Source organism: Nannobrachium achirus (assembly GCF_963921795.1).
Source record: "Nannobrachium achirus genome assembly, chromosome: 11".
In the NCBI taxonomy this organism is placed as follows: Eukaryota; Metazoa; Chordata; class Actinopteri; order Myctophiformes; family Myctophidae; genus Nannobrachium; species Nannobrachium achirus.
Window position 1 is genome coordinate 55,557,487 of NC_137820.1, and position 17,067 is coordinate 55,574,553.

Consider the following 17,067-nt stretch of genomic DNA (forward strand, 5'->3'; position numbering starts at 1 on the left):
GAGGAGGAAACTGAGCCTTGCCTCCTAGCAGTGAATAAGTGTCAAAACTGTTCAAGACAGCACTTTAACGAGATGAGAATTGGAATCATCCCCATCTCCGTGGAAGGTACTATACCTAAACAGTGGCAGTAGGCTGCCAATTGATTTCACATTTTAAATGTTATTCCCGTTTGCCTGTTGCATTACCGTACTTGCGCCAGCAGAATTTTCAATATAATGTACAGGCCTATGTGTGCACACCAGACCCCTAAACTGGGAAAGGATTCGGTTGGTTTTCTTTGAATATATTTTCATGCATTTATTAAAATAATAACACCTTTAAGATTAAGACAAAAATGATAAAAGGTACAGCACAATTCAGCACAAATCCACACAACACACACAGACAAGGCCTCGCAATGAATTTACAAATTATACTATACACATATATACATTTTACTCTAGATTTAGCAGAATTTACAGTAAGCAACCAGTCCCTGAATATCAGGGACTGGTGTGTCCACATGTGAAGAGTCCCAGTTTAACTTCCTCTTCGTGCCAACAGTTCTCTCTGTGCACCAATCAGGCTTATGCACCACTTTGACTGACACATTGCACTCCTCTGACAGAGGAGAGGCTTTGCAGCACAGACCAGAGAGACTGTCTTTCTTCAGGATGGAGTCAACAGAGAAAGAACTGCTGAACTTCACCTCCCATCTACTGTTAACAGCTTTGCAGGCTGCATCTTTAGTAGAGTGGAGAGTTGTGTAGTGGTCTGGTGATGGTGGCGACGTGGCCATCATCTCCTTTCTCACTGAGGTCAACTCAGGGAACCACCCCAGAATTCCTTCGAAGTGACGACACACCATCTTTTCTGTTATTTTGCTGTGATCAAGTTTCCAGTAGTTCGATGGGGACTCTGGGCTCAACGAAATCTGAAAATGAAAGAACACAGCTGTTAGAATTAAGTTTGATGAGAGCATGGGTAAATCATATCCATTTAATACCAGTTGGAATGTTCTTTTTCAAGGAATTTATATATTTGCCTTGACAAAACATGTGTGGGTTGACAAGCAGGCTCTGATGTTCGCAGATTTTGTCTGCAGATATCCAAATGATTCCAGTCTGTTCATCAACTGCAGGGGAAAAAAGAAAAATACGTCAAATTACAAATGAGGTCTTGAATCAAATGTAACGTCAACTTTACATTTGATAACAAACAGGCATTTCCATAGGTAGGTATTTAGGGTACGTCCCACTGAGAGAAGGCCACGGGCAGACTAAGGACCAGATGGAGGATTATACTGTATATCCACACTGGCCTCGCAATGTTACCCGGGAATGGGTAATCGACGGTTAAATATATAGTGGGATTATATGTTTTCTTACCTGTCTAAAGGTGAGCATCTTTTCTGGAGCATCTTGTAAGACAAGGGCGATCATTGCCAAGCAGGATTTGCACTGGTTGAAATGTTCTTGCCGAGTAGCGTTTGATTGAGCAAGACTCATGAACTTCCTCTTGGTGGGTCTAGCAGCAGGTGAAGAGTCCCATGTGAACTTCATCTTAAGTCCAACCATTCTCTCTGTAGACCAGTTAGACTTCTGTGACACACTGGACTCCTCTGACAGAGAGGCTTTGCAGCACAGACCAGAGGGGCCGTCTTTCTTCAGGATGGATTCAATGGAGAAAGAACTGCTGAACTTCACCTTATATCTACTGTTAACATCTTTGCAGGCTTCAGGAGAGTGGAGGGTTGTGTAGTGGGCTGGTGGTGGTCTGGTCAACATCGCCTTTCTCCCTGTGGAAGTCAACTCTGGGAACCACTCCAGAACTCCTTTGAGGTGACGACATGCCATCTTTTCTGTTATTTTACTGTGATCAAGTCTCCAGTTGTTCCCTGGGCTCATCTGAACATGAAAATGAAAGCACAGTATAATGTCTATTTGATTAAGCTGGATGAAAGTTCAGACATTTACAGATTACATTTTTATTTGTGAATGTTTATTTGATGAATTTATATTTACCCTGACAAAACATGTGTTGGCTGACAAACAGACTAGGATGTTGTTCTCAAAGAATCTTGTCCTCGTGGACCCAAATGCTTCCAGTCTGTCCATCAACTGGAGAAAAAAATAAATCAAGTTATAAATTCTGAAAGTTAACATTGCATTTGATTACGAGATGTAAACTGTTAACAGCAGCATTGTCTGTTTCTTACCTGATTAGAGGTGAGCATCCTGTCTGGAGAGTCTTGTAGGACGAAGGCGACCATTGCCAAGTATGTTTTGCACTTGTTGAAACTTTCTTGCTGAGTACTAGTGAATGAATCATTGTGGTGAGACAGGCGAGTTCCAAGGTTTCCAGACATCTTGTTTGCTGTAGATAGAATGAAGTCCCAGACACAGAGCAGTGGTTTGAGAACTGCTCTCAGTCAGTAGTAGCTTGTGCTGAATGAGCAGATGTACAGGTCTCTGGATATAAACCCTGTTGGAACAATAGGACATTATGTGTGAATTCCTGGGTTAATGAGGGACCTTTTCAGGATGAGCCATGATGGTCCAATGTGGAGCCAATGACCACAATAACAATACATTGGGCCATATCCCAGGTTTAGTTTAGGTTTAATTCACATATACAAACTAAAACCCCAACAGATTCTTGATGCATGTGTGACAATAAAAGATGGGCAGAGACAAGGATTTCCCCCCAAGATTACAATGTTTATTCAATAATTCAGAAATGATTAAAGGACTATATTGTATAAAATATAGTCCTAGTTTAAAACATCAGTTAAAAAGAAAAGCTCATGCTCTATATACACAAGGGGCACTGGAGGATGGCAGGTGTTGCCAAAAGGAAGGGCCTAGCAACAAGTGCCCTCTTAAGTCTGACATCATTTTGTAGGCAGAGGAGAACTTTTGGGGCCAAAAGGCCCCAGCACCCATGAATCTTTTTACTATTTTTACTATTTACAAATTTGTCTTCTCTTTCTTGTTGACAGGAAAGTGGTAGAATAATACTTGAGTCGTTATTTTTTGTCTCAGATCTGTTGAAATAGCGAGGGACACATATTGACAATAAATCTGCTTGGAGGTCTGACTACAAAATTATGTCACGGCTTAAAAGCCCCACACAACCACCTTAAAAGGTAAAAGCTAAGGCATTCAATAAAGTAAAGCAGAGTATGCAAAGCCACATGGCGTCCGGTCACGTCCGGCCTTGAAAGCACTACTGAATAGATTACGACGAGTATAAATGTATGAGTATAAATATTTCTTGGGGGAAATACAAGGATGTTGAACAAAGAATGTTCAGGTTACAATGCCATTCCAATAAATACTATTACACAAAAGAAAGAAAAGGGAATAACTGAAATGAATATAAATCAGTAAAACTCAAACAGAACAAAACAGCAGTCACAGTCTATCTATAAAATAAAGAAATCATACACCTTAACACAATATAAAACATATTGTGTATAAAACCAAACTGAATGACATTTACCTCTCTCTTTATTGATGAACACAGCCCATGGAGGCACAACACAGGGCAGCAGTCTATGACACGAATGACACGAATATAGACATAGACAATCTGTAGGAGCAGTGTCCAGAAATGTGTTTGAAAAGATCGGCCTGATGGTGGCGCTAAATGGGACAGATCCATGTTGATGACATGACTCTAGACAGCAGTGTCCAGAAATGTGCAAAATCTGTAGGAGCAGTGAGCCACGGACATAGCCACTCAAATGAGCGGCTTCCATCGCTCAAAAAAAACTGTCAAGACACATAATCCACATAGGCATTCGGGTGGTGCAGTGGTAAAATGCCTGCCCTCCACCACAGATTTGAAAGCCACCATGGTGCATCTGGCTTTGTCGAGCATCTATCGCTGGCCAGGGAGGAGGGTGGTAATTGGCACTGCATTCCTACAGGCTGTCAGCAGGGAGTGTTGGGAGGGAGTAGGATGAAGGCTCTCTGTCCTCCTGGTAGGTAAGTCAGTAGGATCCATGAGTAGGCGTGAGGTAGACCAAGAAAAAAGTAGACCAACAACGTCAAAAGTACCATGTCCCTGTTATAGTTCAGTATTCAATTTGAGTGACAGAGTGCCTGTCTCTCTGTATCTCCGTCTCACTCTCTCTCGCTGTCTGTCTCTCTCTGTCTCTCCGTCTCCATCTCTGGAAGAGTGCCTTCCACATCAACGTCACCAGGAGAGTCCGAGTCAGGAGAGTCCGAGTCAGAACTGTCGGAGTCTGAACTGCCAGAGTCCGAACTTAGGAAGAACTGCTCTTCATCTGAACTGTCCAACGGGTCCACTTGCCTGTCATCGGTTGATGACATGACCTCCAAGTAACGCTTCCTTGCGCGCCTCTTAACAGCTCTCAGCTCCATCTCCTTTTTGCGGACGAGGCACGTGAGACCCCTCCTTGCGTCCTCCGGTAGAACTCCTAAAAAAGGAACAATGTGTCACTCACTATATAGGGAACAACGCATATTTCACACTCTAAACTAGGCCTGTCAAAATTATTACACAATCACCTAATTGCAATTATTTTTGCTTAGATCGTCACAATAATTTCCATTTTGGATTTTCAGAAATAGTGGAAATAGCAGATCTACAAGCTCAAAAACGTCACGTTGTGATGTGTTTTGAGCTGGTAGATCAGCCATTTCCAGCCAAACAGAAATTACATTACCTAGCACAATCCTGTTTTAACATGACAGAACATTTTCAATAAGTAGAAGTTCACAATGTTACTTTGCCACTTGCCTTCATTCTGATGGAGAGAAACGTCGGACAGCACTCTGGAACGGGCCTTGAGAAAATCCCAGTGCTGCCTCATCTCCCGGACAATGATGTACTTTTCTTCCTGAAGCCTACGGACTGCCATGCACTTGATGAACACCTCTTTCTTCGTACTGTAATCAACAGACCCTGTAATACATAGATATGGAAGGTTGGGAACACTGCTCAAAGATTATAGACGCATATATTATTTGTCATTCATGTCATCATTTATCAGTATTAATCATATACGGTACTATAGCAACAACATGAAAGAAAGAATACATACAGGACATTAACCACGCACACACCATTTGTTGTTGAGCGTCCCTCATGACCCTATACTAGTAACTATCAGGTGTTTCTGCTCTACATTAAATATCTTCACTGAAAATAGCCAATCTACAAGCTCACAATGCGTCACGCTTGTCAATCGGCTATTTTGCGCAAATGTTTTCCCAGAATAGAGACGCTGGGGTTTAAGAGGCCAAATGCATACCACATATTTGCCACGGCCAGGGATTCTCTGTGGCGAGGATGGTGTCAAAGCACAATGTTTGGTCAGGAACCAGGCTGTTGTACTCATCTACCAGGACCTCAGGACGAAGATGGCTTGTTCGTTGGATCTAAAAAAAAAAATGGGGAGACATTTCATTTAAGATGTTGAACACTAAAAGTTCAAGGTATTTCCAGACTGATCATGTAGGATCTCTCAAACATTCATAGCAATATGGTGGGAACGTTACAGTGACCTCACATAATCAGTCTGGCAATGCCAAGCTACAGCGCAACTGGGTTACACTGTGTAAAATGCACAATAGATTTTGCCATTCCTTGATATGAACAGTGTGGATATGTACAAACCTTGCTGTGCTCTTAAAACGGTAATGCTTCCGGTTCCCATCTACAGAGACCGCAAGCATTGACGGCGTGCATGCAGGACAGCAAAATGGCTCCTCCTGGCAGAGGGAATCGATCAGGTACCGTACAGCAGCCCATTCAAAAAATATTTTTTGAAAGCTGTCTGAAGGAATTTTCCCAGTCTAGAAAAACAACAGCAGAAAACATTAGTTTAACAGAAATCTTCATATCCAAACAAACACTTTTACAATGCGTGAAGTGCAGACCAAAGAAATTAGTACTTACACGGCCAAAGCGAACAGTCCTTCTGTCAATCATCCGTAGAAAAGCCTGAATTGCAATCCCTGGTGACAGCATCTTCAGGTCCTCAAAGGTATGGAACAAGTCTGCCTCGTAGATTGTTTGGAAGTTGACGGTGGTGGCTGGCCAGTAGCCATTTTGTACAAGATCCGCAACTCCTACATTCCACGAAGCCTGGCATCCCTCACAGGACAGCTGTGGCATGCTAAGATCATACCGTCCTACAGATACATACATACATACATACATGATGCTAACCACAATGTTTCTTGAGGGAGCTGTTTTGTAAGGAAACATATTTCAAACAGAGAAGAGGAAATCCTATAATTACCATTTATTGTGACCAAAACAACATCCTTTCCTTTGATGACCTTCATCAGCTCAGGTGGACAACCACAGATGTTGACAGGCATCACAATGGGCAAGAATCGCACTAAAAGAGAGTTTTGTTCATTATCAATTAGCAAAATCACATACAGCAGTCTAACGTACCTTCACTAGTTATCTATATGTCAATTAACAGTAATTAACTTCCCTCAGATGTCACTCATTAATGGGATGCTATTTAACTCTTTGAGTGCCAGCGCCCTCTAGGGGCCAAAGAATGCCAGCGCATCTCTCATAGGCGAGCGCTTTAGCTTCCAAGACTTCAGCTTCCAGGACCTGACGTGCTCACGTTCATGCACAGCATGGAAATGTCCCGGATGAAGATGCAAACACAATGGCTATTTCCATTTTGTCATCTAAAAGATCATTTTTCGGCTATTTAGCCGTAAATAAACCTCGCGCCGCTTTCCTATAACACAAAAAGGAGCTATAAGCCTTTAAAGATGCTGCCTTTCATTGGATTAGGCGGAGATTGGCGATTACGTTCGCAAATTACGGCCGGCCGGGACGTTGTTAGCTTTCGGCTAGTAGCTACAAAAATCAAGCCAGGCTTCAGAAGGCCCCTTATCATTTTATTCCTTTAATTAAATAAAGCCGGACTACTCCGGGATCGGCACACTCGTGTACTCATCGGAAGCGGCGCCGAACATTGGGTGAACATTGGGGAGCTCAAAAATGTATTTTAAACCATTTTTAATGGAATATATCGTCGGACAGAGTAGAACGGCTAGCTGGCTAGCGGCTAGCGAGCCAGGACCACCCACGACTCTACAAGCAGCTCAGGGTAAGTGAATTAATAAAAAAAAGATTGTATTGGATTGAAATAAAGCCAAACTAGTCCGGGATCGGCACCAGATGAGTTAAAATGATATTATCAATTATATCATAATATTCTAGTTTAGATGCATATTATGCAGGCTGATACTAGGCTGGATGCTTCCTGGTACCTCCTACTTAAACAATTGATCTACTTATGTGACCATTTGTTTGTTGAATAGAGCACATTTATTCTGCTCATGTACTTTGGATAATAGCGTGTGCTAATGTAACTTACCACATTGTCTAACAGCCGCATCTACAATGCAACTGGTTGGAGCTAATGACCGGAAGAAACCACCAGTCATGTCATCCCGGTTGTGAAGGACCAGTGCCGTGCTGTGCCTGCTCATATCACATTCCGCACAGAGGAATGGACACGGGAGGCAGTCTCTGCACCGGACAGCTGCAGTGTTGTTCTGACACTGGCTGCAGATGGACGATGCCACATTTTCTCGTGCCAGCATGCAGTTGACCAGGGATGGCCTCATTGCCCTCCATCTTTCAGAGTGAAGGGCATTGCGAGTGCTCCAATCGTCCTTGGCCTGTGGAGCTCGTTCGAGTACCTCTGGCTCTGGCTCGTCATCCGAGCTGCTCTGGTCCTGCAGCAGATCTTGAAGGAGGCATTCTATAGGAATTGTAAAAGAAAGACATGCACTAGTACAAATATATTATGCCTACGGTTTGAACATTTTTATACAAAAACAAATAATAAATACATTCAAATGCAACAGTGTTAGATAACAATGTGAATGCTGCTTGGCAATTGCTCATCCAACAGGCAAAAATGAAAGAGAAGAAAATATAAACAACCGTAGATATTAAATGACCTACCACCAGTCTCTGGTATGCAAATTAATCGCATATTTTTTATCTGTTCTAAAACTACCTTAAACAGATATATAATACTCATATCAACATGGGAGGTAGACAAATACCTAGTTTATTCAAAATCTATATGACAAATAGGCTTACTGTCCAGAATATTCGAGAAAATGTTTCCATTAGGACAGATTTAAATTAACTTTTATATATTTAATCACTTTAACCACATCATCCCTATTCTGGGGGGAACATTCACCAATCATAGCTGATCTACAAGCTCACAATAAGATGCGTTGTGAGCTTTTAATCTTTTATTTTGTGAAGAGTTTGTGTATTGGAAAGATTACTCAAGTACAGTGCAGCGTTTTACAAAGTATAGAGGCTCTAGGTTTAACTGAAGTAATATTGATAGGCTACATTTGAAACATTATCAAAGTATTCTGAGGCACCGCACCCTGGACTGGTGTTAAGATTATGGCACCCCTAGTTCACTTTGATAAACCCTGTTATTATGTAGACACTGTGATGGCTTGTTGGTAGCCTTAGATTAACAATACATTAACATTAACGTGACGATGCCACACATTGCGGTGGTATTGCTTGGAGATTATAGGCTATAGCTAGCTGAAGATGTGTTGCACAAGGCATTATGCCCATCCAGTTCCCTGGCCCCTGCGATCATGTTGTGTGCACTGTCGGTGATCAGCAGTTTGCTGACTTTATTTTCAATGATACTCTCTCCGGCTACACGCATGGTGGAGGCTTTGGGGCAGACAGCACAGACAAGTTCCAGGGCTAGTAGGCTACGTCTGAAGCTAACGTGAAGCTAACGTCTTCATAACAGTCAGCCCATGCAACAGAAGCCTCCACTCCCCGTCAAAATAATGTGCTGTGTTCTCGAGAGAACTGTGATTACTGAGTGAAGTCCAATAGTCTCCAATGAGTGCAACCGTGGTTGTCTGTCTGCCCCTGCCTGTGTCCCAAAACCTCCACCGCTCTGCCTCTGACTGTCTGTGTGACTGTCTTGTTTACGTGTCTCTCCCTCTGCTCCCTCTCTGCACTGCGGGCTGCATTCTCTTCCTGACTACGGGGCGCACCGAGGCTCAAAACTCATTGCACCGGGGGGCAAAAATCACCGCGTTAATCGCACGTTAAAAATATTATCGCCGATAAAGGGATTTTGCGTTAATTAGTTAATATCGCGTTAACTTCCCCACCCTTAATATATATATATATATTTATTCCTTTTTTTCATGTTTCATGTTACATTTGTGTCCTCCAAATCATGCAAGGATAAAGACTAATAAGAAATAAAATGAAAATGTATGCAAGCAGGTCAGAGTGGTCAGTAGTAGTAGTAGTGGGAAATTGAGAAGAAGGTTGTGTATAACCTTTCTATGTGCTAGACCTCTGGTAGATATATTAGAGCTTACAGTACTGTACCTACACACTGGTATATACAGTGGAGCTAACAGTACTTACACACTGGTAGATATATCGGAGCTTAATACAGTACTTACACACATCCATCTTAATTAATAATAATAGTTACCTCCCACGAGGGAAATTCAGTATTTGCAGCCCAACCCAGCTGCTTCGCAGCCCACAAGGAGCGCGTGAGCAATTAGGGGTTATAAGAGTCTTGCTCAGGGACACACATCAACATTGCTATCCTGGCCGAAAATCAAACCAGTGACAGGCAGGCCCCCTAACCATTCAGCTATGGCCGCCCCATACCCAAGCCATGAACCCAGTAGATTAGATTAGAGTTTATTTGTCATTGTAACAATACAGTACAGGTACACAGGCACAGTTTCATTTGTCAACGATCAACTCATTTACAAAGAACAGTACACATACAAGTACATTCACAGTACAACGAAATGTATTTGTGCATTTAAGGGAGCACAGCTGCTGCCATTCCACGGCGCTGCCAATATAGCCCTTTCTTGCTGAAAAAAGAAAAAGATTTGGGAGTGGGGAGTACAAGCTTTGCGTTTGGGTGATGGGGAGTTGCAGGCTTGGGCTGTTAAAAAAACATTGCTTCCATACAGTTCCACTAATTTGAGGAACTGCCTGGGAGAAAGAAAAAAAAGCCCTGACAAGACATTGGGTGGGGAGGTGGGGGGGGGGTGTGGGTGAAGGCAGGTGAATGGTTGTGTGTGTGCATGCGTGTACGTTGCAGGCCAAAAGCTATCACTCTACCGACTGGGCTAACTGCACACAGGGAGCTAGCAATAACAGAACTGGGGCTACTATCAGTGTCCGGGGACCACCAGGGGTCCCTGGAAGGGTTCCAGGTGGTCCCCAGCTAAATGGGTCCCCAGGCAAAGAGTTGTTAACAAATGGAGCCTTATAGATCTTTAACTCTCAAATGAAAATGTATTTTATTTTACGCTTTCAGTTAACTTCCCTTTGGTACCAACATCAATACAGCATGGAATTGTGGACAAAAGATTCTTTCGTTTTGTCTCAGAGGCTAAATCTCATCAAAATGTGAGATGTACTGTATAGACATGGAATGCATATCAAGTGTTTCCAAAATAACTAATCTTAGCTCATACCCCCTCTCCAAGACAACGGTGGTCCCCAGGTTGATTCTTAGTGAGGGTGGTGGCCCCTGGTTCATAATCAGTTGAAAGCCCCAGATCATTATAGTATCTATACACTATAGTATGCTATTTTTATACTTACATAGTTATATACTGTCTATAGGGGTGCAACTGTTAAAGCTATATTGTGAGATATTGTTTGTTTTTTAGTAGCCCTATTTAACAAGTAATGATAGTCTCCAATAACCCCATCTCTACAGGTCTTTAAAACTGGAACACTCTGTAGTGTTTGTTTTTTTAGAGAGAGAGAGAATTTCTCTGTGTCATCACTTATGTATTTGCCATTTGTGTTATAACACCAATATCACTTGTTTATCCTGCATCCTGTAAGTTTTCTCTAATGTTTGTATAAATTGGTTGTCCTAACCTGTAAATGTATTTTCTATTTACTAAAGAGCTGAAAGACAAGGAGACCAATCTTACTTAACTAATACTGTAGGAATCATGACTACTACAACATCATATACCGGTAGCAATCTTACACGTATTTGAAGCAAACAAAAGTAAGTCCAAATAATCAATTGAATATACACTGCTCAAAGAAAAAAGGGAACACTGTGATCCCTTAATTGTTTTGAGCCGTTTTCATGAGCACTGTAGTCATACTAACTGGCTTAATAGATACTAACCCTGTCCAGATGGGTTCCGGCTAGCTGCTGGCCTCTTGGCTAGAATACGTCCACTCTCATCTCTCTCTATCCACCTCACGCTCTGTGCTCGTGCAGGACGGAGCCGGGGTTTCTTTTTTGGTGCTTCTTGATCTGCCACAAGCTCGTCCAACTCATGGAGGAGGACGGGCAAATCATCGGCATCCAAACTAAAAACAAACAGGGTGGAAAAAGATATGGTTAAATAGCTTGCTGCTGGCCTCTTGGCTATAATTGTCTCTCCAGGGTTCCCAGTTCCCACACATAATTACCGATTAATTTCCTAAACTTTTCCAAAACTTTTCCAGAATATTTAACCCGATTTCCAGGACTATATAATAGGGATGGTCCGATCAGGTTTTTTGGAACCGATCAGCGAGCACCGATCACAAAAGTTTGATCACCCGATACCGATCAATCACCGATCCGATCAAGTTATTATTTATATTTTCTAAATGTTAATGTTTTAACTTTAATTCATTCATTCACTCATGAATTAATTTATATATTTGCCTTATAGTTATTTACTAGCATTACTATGTATTTATTATCATAGCAGTAACTAATTATTCCTTCAGCACTGTGGAAATCAATACCCCAAAATGGCCTCAAGTGGGCATACTGAACGGCTGGTTGATCGGATGCACCGATCCGATCTGATCGGTGAATTTACCTTTTGATCTAAACCACCGATTATCGCCGATCATGCTTTGATCGGCCCGATCCGATCCATAGCCGATTGATCGGTAACATCTCTACTATATAACAATAATTCTGCTAAATAACAAGTCGCTTACTGCTATGCACAACGCCTCGCGTTGTGAGGCATTGTGAGCATGTAGATCTGCCATTTTCACAATTTCTGCCTCTAATATTTGACAATTTGGCCAGTGTTTAATTTGACATTTCAGAGGTATTAACAAAATCAATAACCAAAGACAATGCATAGCTATTTTTTCCAGGACCTTCCAGGACCCTTGATCAATTCCAAAGCTTTTCCTGTACTGGAAAAATATTTTTCGAATCAATTTCAAAATATTTCCAGGAATTTCATGACCGTGGGAACCCTGTCTCTCTCTACCGACCTGGTCGATGGTCGTGGGAGACTGGGTCGAGCTGTCTGTGTTGCTGGTGGTGCTTGCTCTGCAACAATTTCATCCAGCTCATCCAGGATGGCTTCATCGTCTGAATCCATTCTAAAAACAAGCGGGTGGAAACATAGGTTGATTAGCTTTCTTGTGAAAATGTAAACATAGTAGGCCAGGGGTCGGCAACGTTTTGACATGAAGTGCCAAGTTTTCATTTTCTTGATAGTGTGCCATATCAACTATAACACCACATCTTAATTATGACACCAACATATAATATTTCCAATTGGTTTTGACGGGCTATACATGACCTTTATTTTTGTTCTTCTTTAGAAATATATTATTTTACATTAGTCTGTACTCTGTAGGCATAATGATCATTAGACTCAAGCAATAACCCACTTATCTCCCAGACTCTCTCCCCAAAGTTATCAGTTTGAATGAATGTAGAATTATGCAGGATGTAAACTGCATATAGATGTGAGTGGACTCTCTCACACTTCTACCAGTGTGCCAATGATTACCCTCCCCTGTGCCAATGTTGGCACCCGTGCCTAAGATTGCCTACCCCTGTACTAGGCTATTTTGATGATTCATTTAAATAAGATGAATGATTTTCCTTCGGACAATAAAGAAATTGAAGAGCTATCCTTGTTAAAAACAGCAATTAGTGGACATCAAGTAGCAAACACCAGGAGATCATAACCACTTTGGCCAAGCTGGAAATTGCAACTCCAGTGCACATGGTTTGCTGCCATTAGAGATGCAACATAATCCATTGACTCTCAAGCCATTGCAAACTTGAATTATTGAGATCAATGAGTTACTTTTTCATTTCAGCCAAGGTGCAAGATACTATATTTAGCCAATTTAAAAAGTAGAGCCACCACAATTTATGTAAAATATCAATAATGTGAGAATATTCCCTTTGCGTTCCCAAATACAGTATACACGTACATTCACTCATAAAGAGATAAGCACTTTTAAATCATATGTGGTTATTATTAAAGAGGTCTACTTTGCTTCAGTTATCACATCCATCTCTGTACATTTTCTTTTGAACTACAAAATATACATGTACTTTTCCTGTTAGGAAAGCCTGATAAAAGTATCACAATCCCTGTTTAAATGCGCCACAATACATGACATTACATCTAAGTTTAAACATTTCAGAAGAGAGCCCCCAGACCCCACAGCCAAAGGTGTCCCACGGTACATTATTGTTTTCCTGACCATCTCACATAATAATAATAACATCACCTTGGGTTTATCACAATAGTACTTGCATGTACTATATTACTATAGCAACCACCTGGGCCCAGTTTAGCCCAGCACAAGCTCGAAAAGATTTTTGTGCTATTTTCACAATGCCCCCGTGCCAGAGCTTGGAGTCTCCATCAGTGGGGGGGGGGGGGACTGATGGAGACCTGAAGTGCCTTGCCTTACTTTAGAGTAAGGCAAGGCAAGTTTATTTGTATAACATATTTCTACAAGGTAATTCAACATGCTTATCATAAAACATTAAAGTAGTAGTTGACGTCCAATTGTTTTCTTGAGTTCAATAAAAACATTGTTTTGTATTTGTCTCATTCATAAGACAAACATTTCACAATAGAACCGTGTTATACAAAATGTAATGCATCAACTCTTGGTGCTCGTCAGGGTGTGTGGATCCCCAGTTAAAATATGATTATTTTGGGGGTTGCGGCCTGAAAAGGTTGAGAACCACTCTGTTCTATGGAAACACTTAGCACACGCCATGGTAGCTAACAACATTAGCCATCAGTGTTGCTCTAACTTACCTTAATGCGATGTAGGCCTTTAGTAGTAGTAGTAGTAGTTGTCTCTCGGTTGTCTCAAACAAACCAAAGCTGTTCCGTCAGCAACAATAAAGGGTATGCGCAAATCGAGAGGCAAAGAGAGTTTAACACTGTCTAATGCGATCAGATATGACTTTTCTGTTTGGCTGTACTTTCCGCATAAGTTCCGGGTATGATGATGATGTCACACCAGTCAGTGGTAGGGGGTGCAAAACCACGCCCCGGACTCATTTTTGAAGCTTGTGATTGGCTGAACCGGAGATAGGGAGCGCTACATTGTAGTCACTTGGACCGCGGAGGTGCACCAAAACCTGAACCTATCCTTAACCATTCCTAACCCTAACCCCAACTCTAACCCTAACCCTAACTCTAACCCTAACCCTAACCCTAACTCTAACCCTAACCCTAACCCTAACCTTAACCTCAGTAAAACAGACGCTGAGTAGCTAACCTGCCGACGCTGGTGAAAACGAGCGCTCCTTGCCTTAGCTCTCCTAGAATTTAGAAACTTGCGTAGGGCGTGTGGTGAAAGACGTACGAAACTTCCGGTAAAAATACCTAATTATAATATTTTTTTAAATTATTTTAACAATGAATAAACACAATGGCTCAAATTACATTAGCAATATCCTTAAATGATTAATTAAACTCGATGGCCATGCCATTTCGGTTGGCTCAAAATAAAAACATGAAAGAAATACATTAAACATTAAATAAAAATCTAAGGAATTAATTAGAGGGAGGTAAAATTAAACCCATTATAAAGCTAAGGCTTTAAATGTTATCAAAATGCATTAACACATTCCCCGCCATTTTAACATAGCTTCGTACTCTACGGTGCCTATGGTCTCCATAGACTTCCATGTAATTCATAGTGCACGGATCATGCACACCCATGCCTAGATAATGCACCACGTGTGTCCACATTGCTCACAGCTTTCAAACAAAAAAATCCGAATGGAAATCCGTTCAGGCATTCATGAGATAGAAGCCATTATGTTTTCCTAAAATGTAAACAAAGATGGCTGCCATGTTTGATAGATGGGGTTGCTATGGGGGTTAAACATGCAATTTCGCGATTTCTATCATGCCTACTAAGTTTTTTGGGGTCAGAAATTGTTTTTGATTTTTTTTTTTTTTTTTTTGAAAAAAAAACTTTTTTTTTTTCAAAATGGCGGAAATTCTCGGGACTATCGGGCCTGGCAGGGAAAGACATTGAAATAATCTCGGGACTATCGGGCCTGGCATGCAATGAGTTAAATGGAAATGCCTATAAACTAAACCACCGGAATATTGAAATGGACACGTGACTTCTTCTTCTTTCGTGTATCATCGTGACGATGACTCGTTTTAGCCCATGTTGCAGAACCGGGATGCTGGTTTGATACACGCGTGTAACAGCATCCCGGTTCTGACAATCGCGTTGTCATGGTAACCTCACTAGCGCGACTGAAAGAGTGGGCGGAGAGCCAACAGCCACTGCTGCTTGAATGAACGCAAGGAGCCCATTCCTCCTGCTGCTTGAATAAACGCCACGGCTCATGAGCCGGTCTTGGAGCTTCTTGAATAAACGCCATGGGCATATGTGTCAGCACGTCAACCCTCTGACGAACAGAGGATGATAATGTGTTGGATTTTAAGTATGGTAACATGTCCATAGTTCACACCTCACTGATTACAGAAAGAGGTTTTGCTGTTGTTAGTTTGGACTCTCTCCTGTGACCAATGCGGTGTGGTTAAACCTGTCAGGATCAACCTCCACCAGCATAGGTCCCAGAGTCACTGAATCACTAAGCCTCTCCACCACGGCAAGGTCACAGCAAAAGGAGAGGAAGGTGGCGGGGCGGGGGGGGGGGGGGGGGGGGGGGTGCAGGGTGCAGGCAGGGTCTTGGATCTCACATGAGGGAAAAGTAGTTGGCCACCGCGGAGTGGGACCGGCGTCCCACTCTCGCTGAATCTCTTGCAGAGTCTTCTCCTCCTTCAGCTTCCTGAGGGAAAAGAATTCTGAAGAGACTCCAGCTCCTCCATCCTCTCCTCGTGCTCGTCCACTTCTTCTTTCGTGTATCATCATCCTTGATGATTGGTTGACAACATATTTCCTGCAACTCCACCAGGCCTGACCACAACAGTGTAACTTCCTGCAACTCCACCAGGTCTGACCACAACAGTGTAACTTCAGCCATAGTAATGGATAAGTCGTCTCTCTGCTGCTTACAGTTCAGTTCTGTGCTTTCTCTGTGACAAGAAAGAAGAAAAGTGATGTGAACGGCCTGCTCTTCTCTATTTATCCTGCTGGCTGCCCGCTGGCTGTTGCCTAGCAACGGTTTGTATACAACAGAGACGCGCAAACGCTCTGACGTGGCTGCCCGCTGCTCATTGGCTGTTGCCTAGGTTTGTATACAACAGAGACGCGCAAACGCTCTGACGTGGCTGCCCGCTGCTCATTGGCTGTTGCCTAGGTTTGTATACAACAGAGACGCGCAAACGCTCTGACGTCACCTGAATCCACGTGTACGCACAGCTTGTAAACAAACAGCTGCTGCAGCAGTCAGCTAGGCTTGTGTACAATTTGTGTTATATATATAATATTTCGTTGTCATGGCGACATCGCCACACGACCAAAGGACACATTGTGGCAGGTAAATAATCAGCAGTGACATGTGTCTGGTCTAGCACTATAACACATGACATGTATTCTTGCTTTTTGTTGTCTTTTGTTTGTATTAAACATTGTGTTAGCTTGCAAGCTAACTCTCAGCTGCTAACAGCAAGCTAACTCTCAAATGTTTTACTGCAAAATAGAAATACTCTGTTACAAGTGACTTAGATTCTAGAACTCTTATTTGAGGGATGAAAGACCATTCTAACCAAAATATTTTGATGATGGTGGTGGAGAGCGCCAAATGTCTCAACACGTGCACGTTAGTCCAAAATCTTTCATAGGTG

General features: G+C 42.2%; 2 protein-coding genes across 4 annotated transcripts; both read right to left on the minus strand.

The window, feature by feature from the left end:
• On the minus strand, positions 1-6,509 carry LOC308294002 (uncharacterized protein). Of its 2 annotated transcripts, none has more exons than XM_080736698.1 (11): positions 6,258-6,509; positions 5,912-6,147; positions 5,630-5,808; positions 5,265-5,391; positions 4,751-4,915; positions 3,485-4,427; positions 2,199-2,464; positions 2,005-2,100; positions 1,369-1,919; positions 1,026-1,115; positions 1-914 (listed from the first exon to the last, which is right to left on the minus strand). In XM_080736698.1, exons 8-11 carry the CDS (start codon positions 2,015-2,017, stop codon positions 447-449), a joined length of 1,122 nt encoding a protein of 373 aa, XP_080592824.1. In that variant the 5' UTR covers positions 2,018-2,100; positions 2,199-2,464; positions 3,485-4,427; positions 4,751-4,915; positions 5,265-5,391; positions 5,630-5,808; positions 5,912-6,147; positions 6,258-6,509; the 3' UTR covers positions 1-446. The 2 variants fall into 2 exon arrangements, with proteins under 2 accessions (XP_080592824.1, XP_080592823.1); XM_080736697.1 differs by having other exon boundaries at positions 1,369-1,887; positions 6,258-6,508.
• Positions 6,510-7,189: 680 nt separating this feature from the next.
• Positions 7,190-14,493, minus strand: LOC308293989 (uncharacterized protein). Of its 2 annotated transcripts, XM_080736679.1 has the most exons (4): positions 14,104-14,493; positions 12,299-12,409; positions 11,196-11,383; positions 7,190-7,757 (listed from the first exon to the last, which is right to left on the minus strand). In XM_080736679.1, the coding sequence occupies exons 2-4, from the start codon at positions 12,406-12,408 to the stop codon at positions 7,354-7,356; spliced, it is 702 nt and encodes a 233-aa protein (XP_080592805.1). In that variant the 5' UTR covers position 12,409; positions 14,104-14,493; the 3' UTR covers positions 7,190-7,353. The 2 variants fall into 2 exon arrangements, with proteins under 2 accessions (XP_080592805.1, XP_080592804.1); XM_080736678.1 differs by having other exon boundaries at positions 12,299-14,493.
• Positions 14,494-17,067: the final 2,574 nt, after the last annotated feature.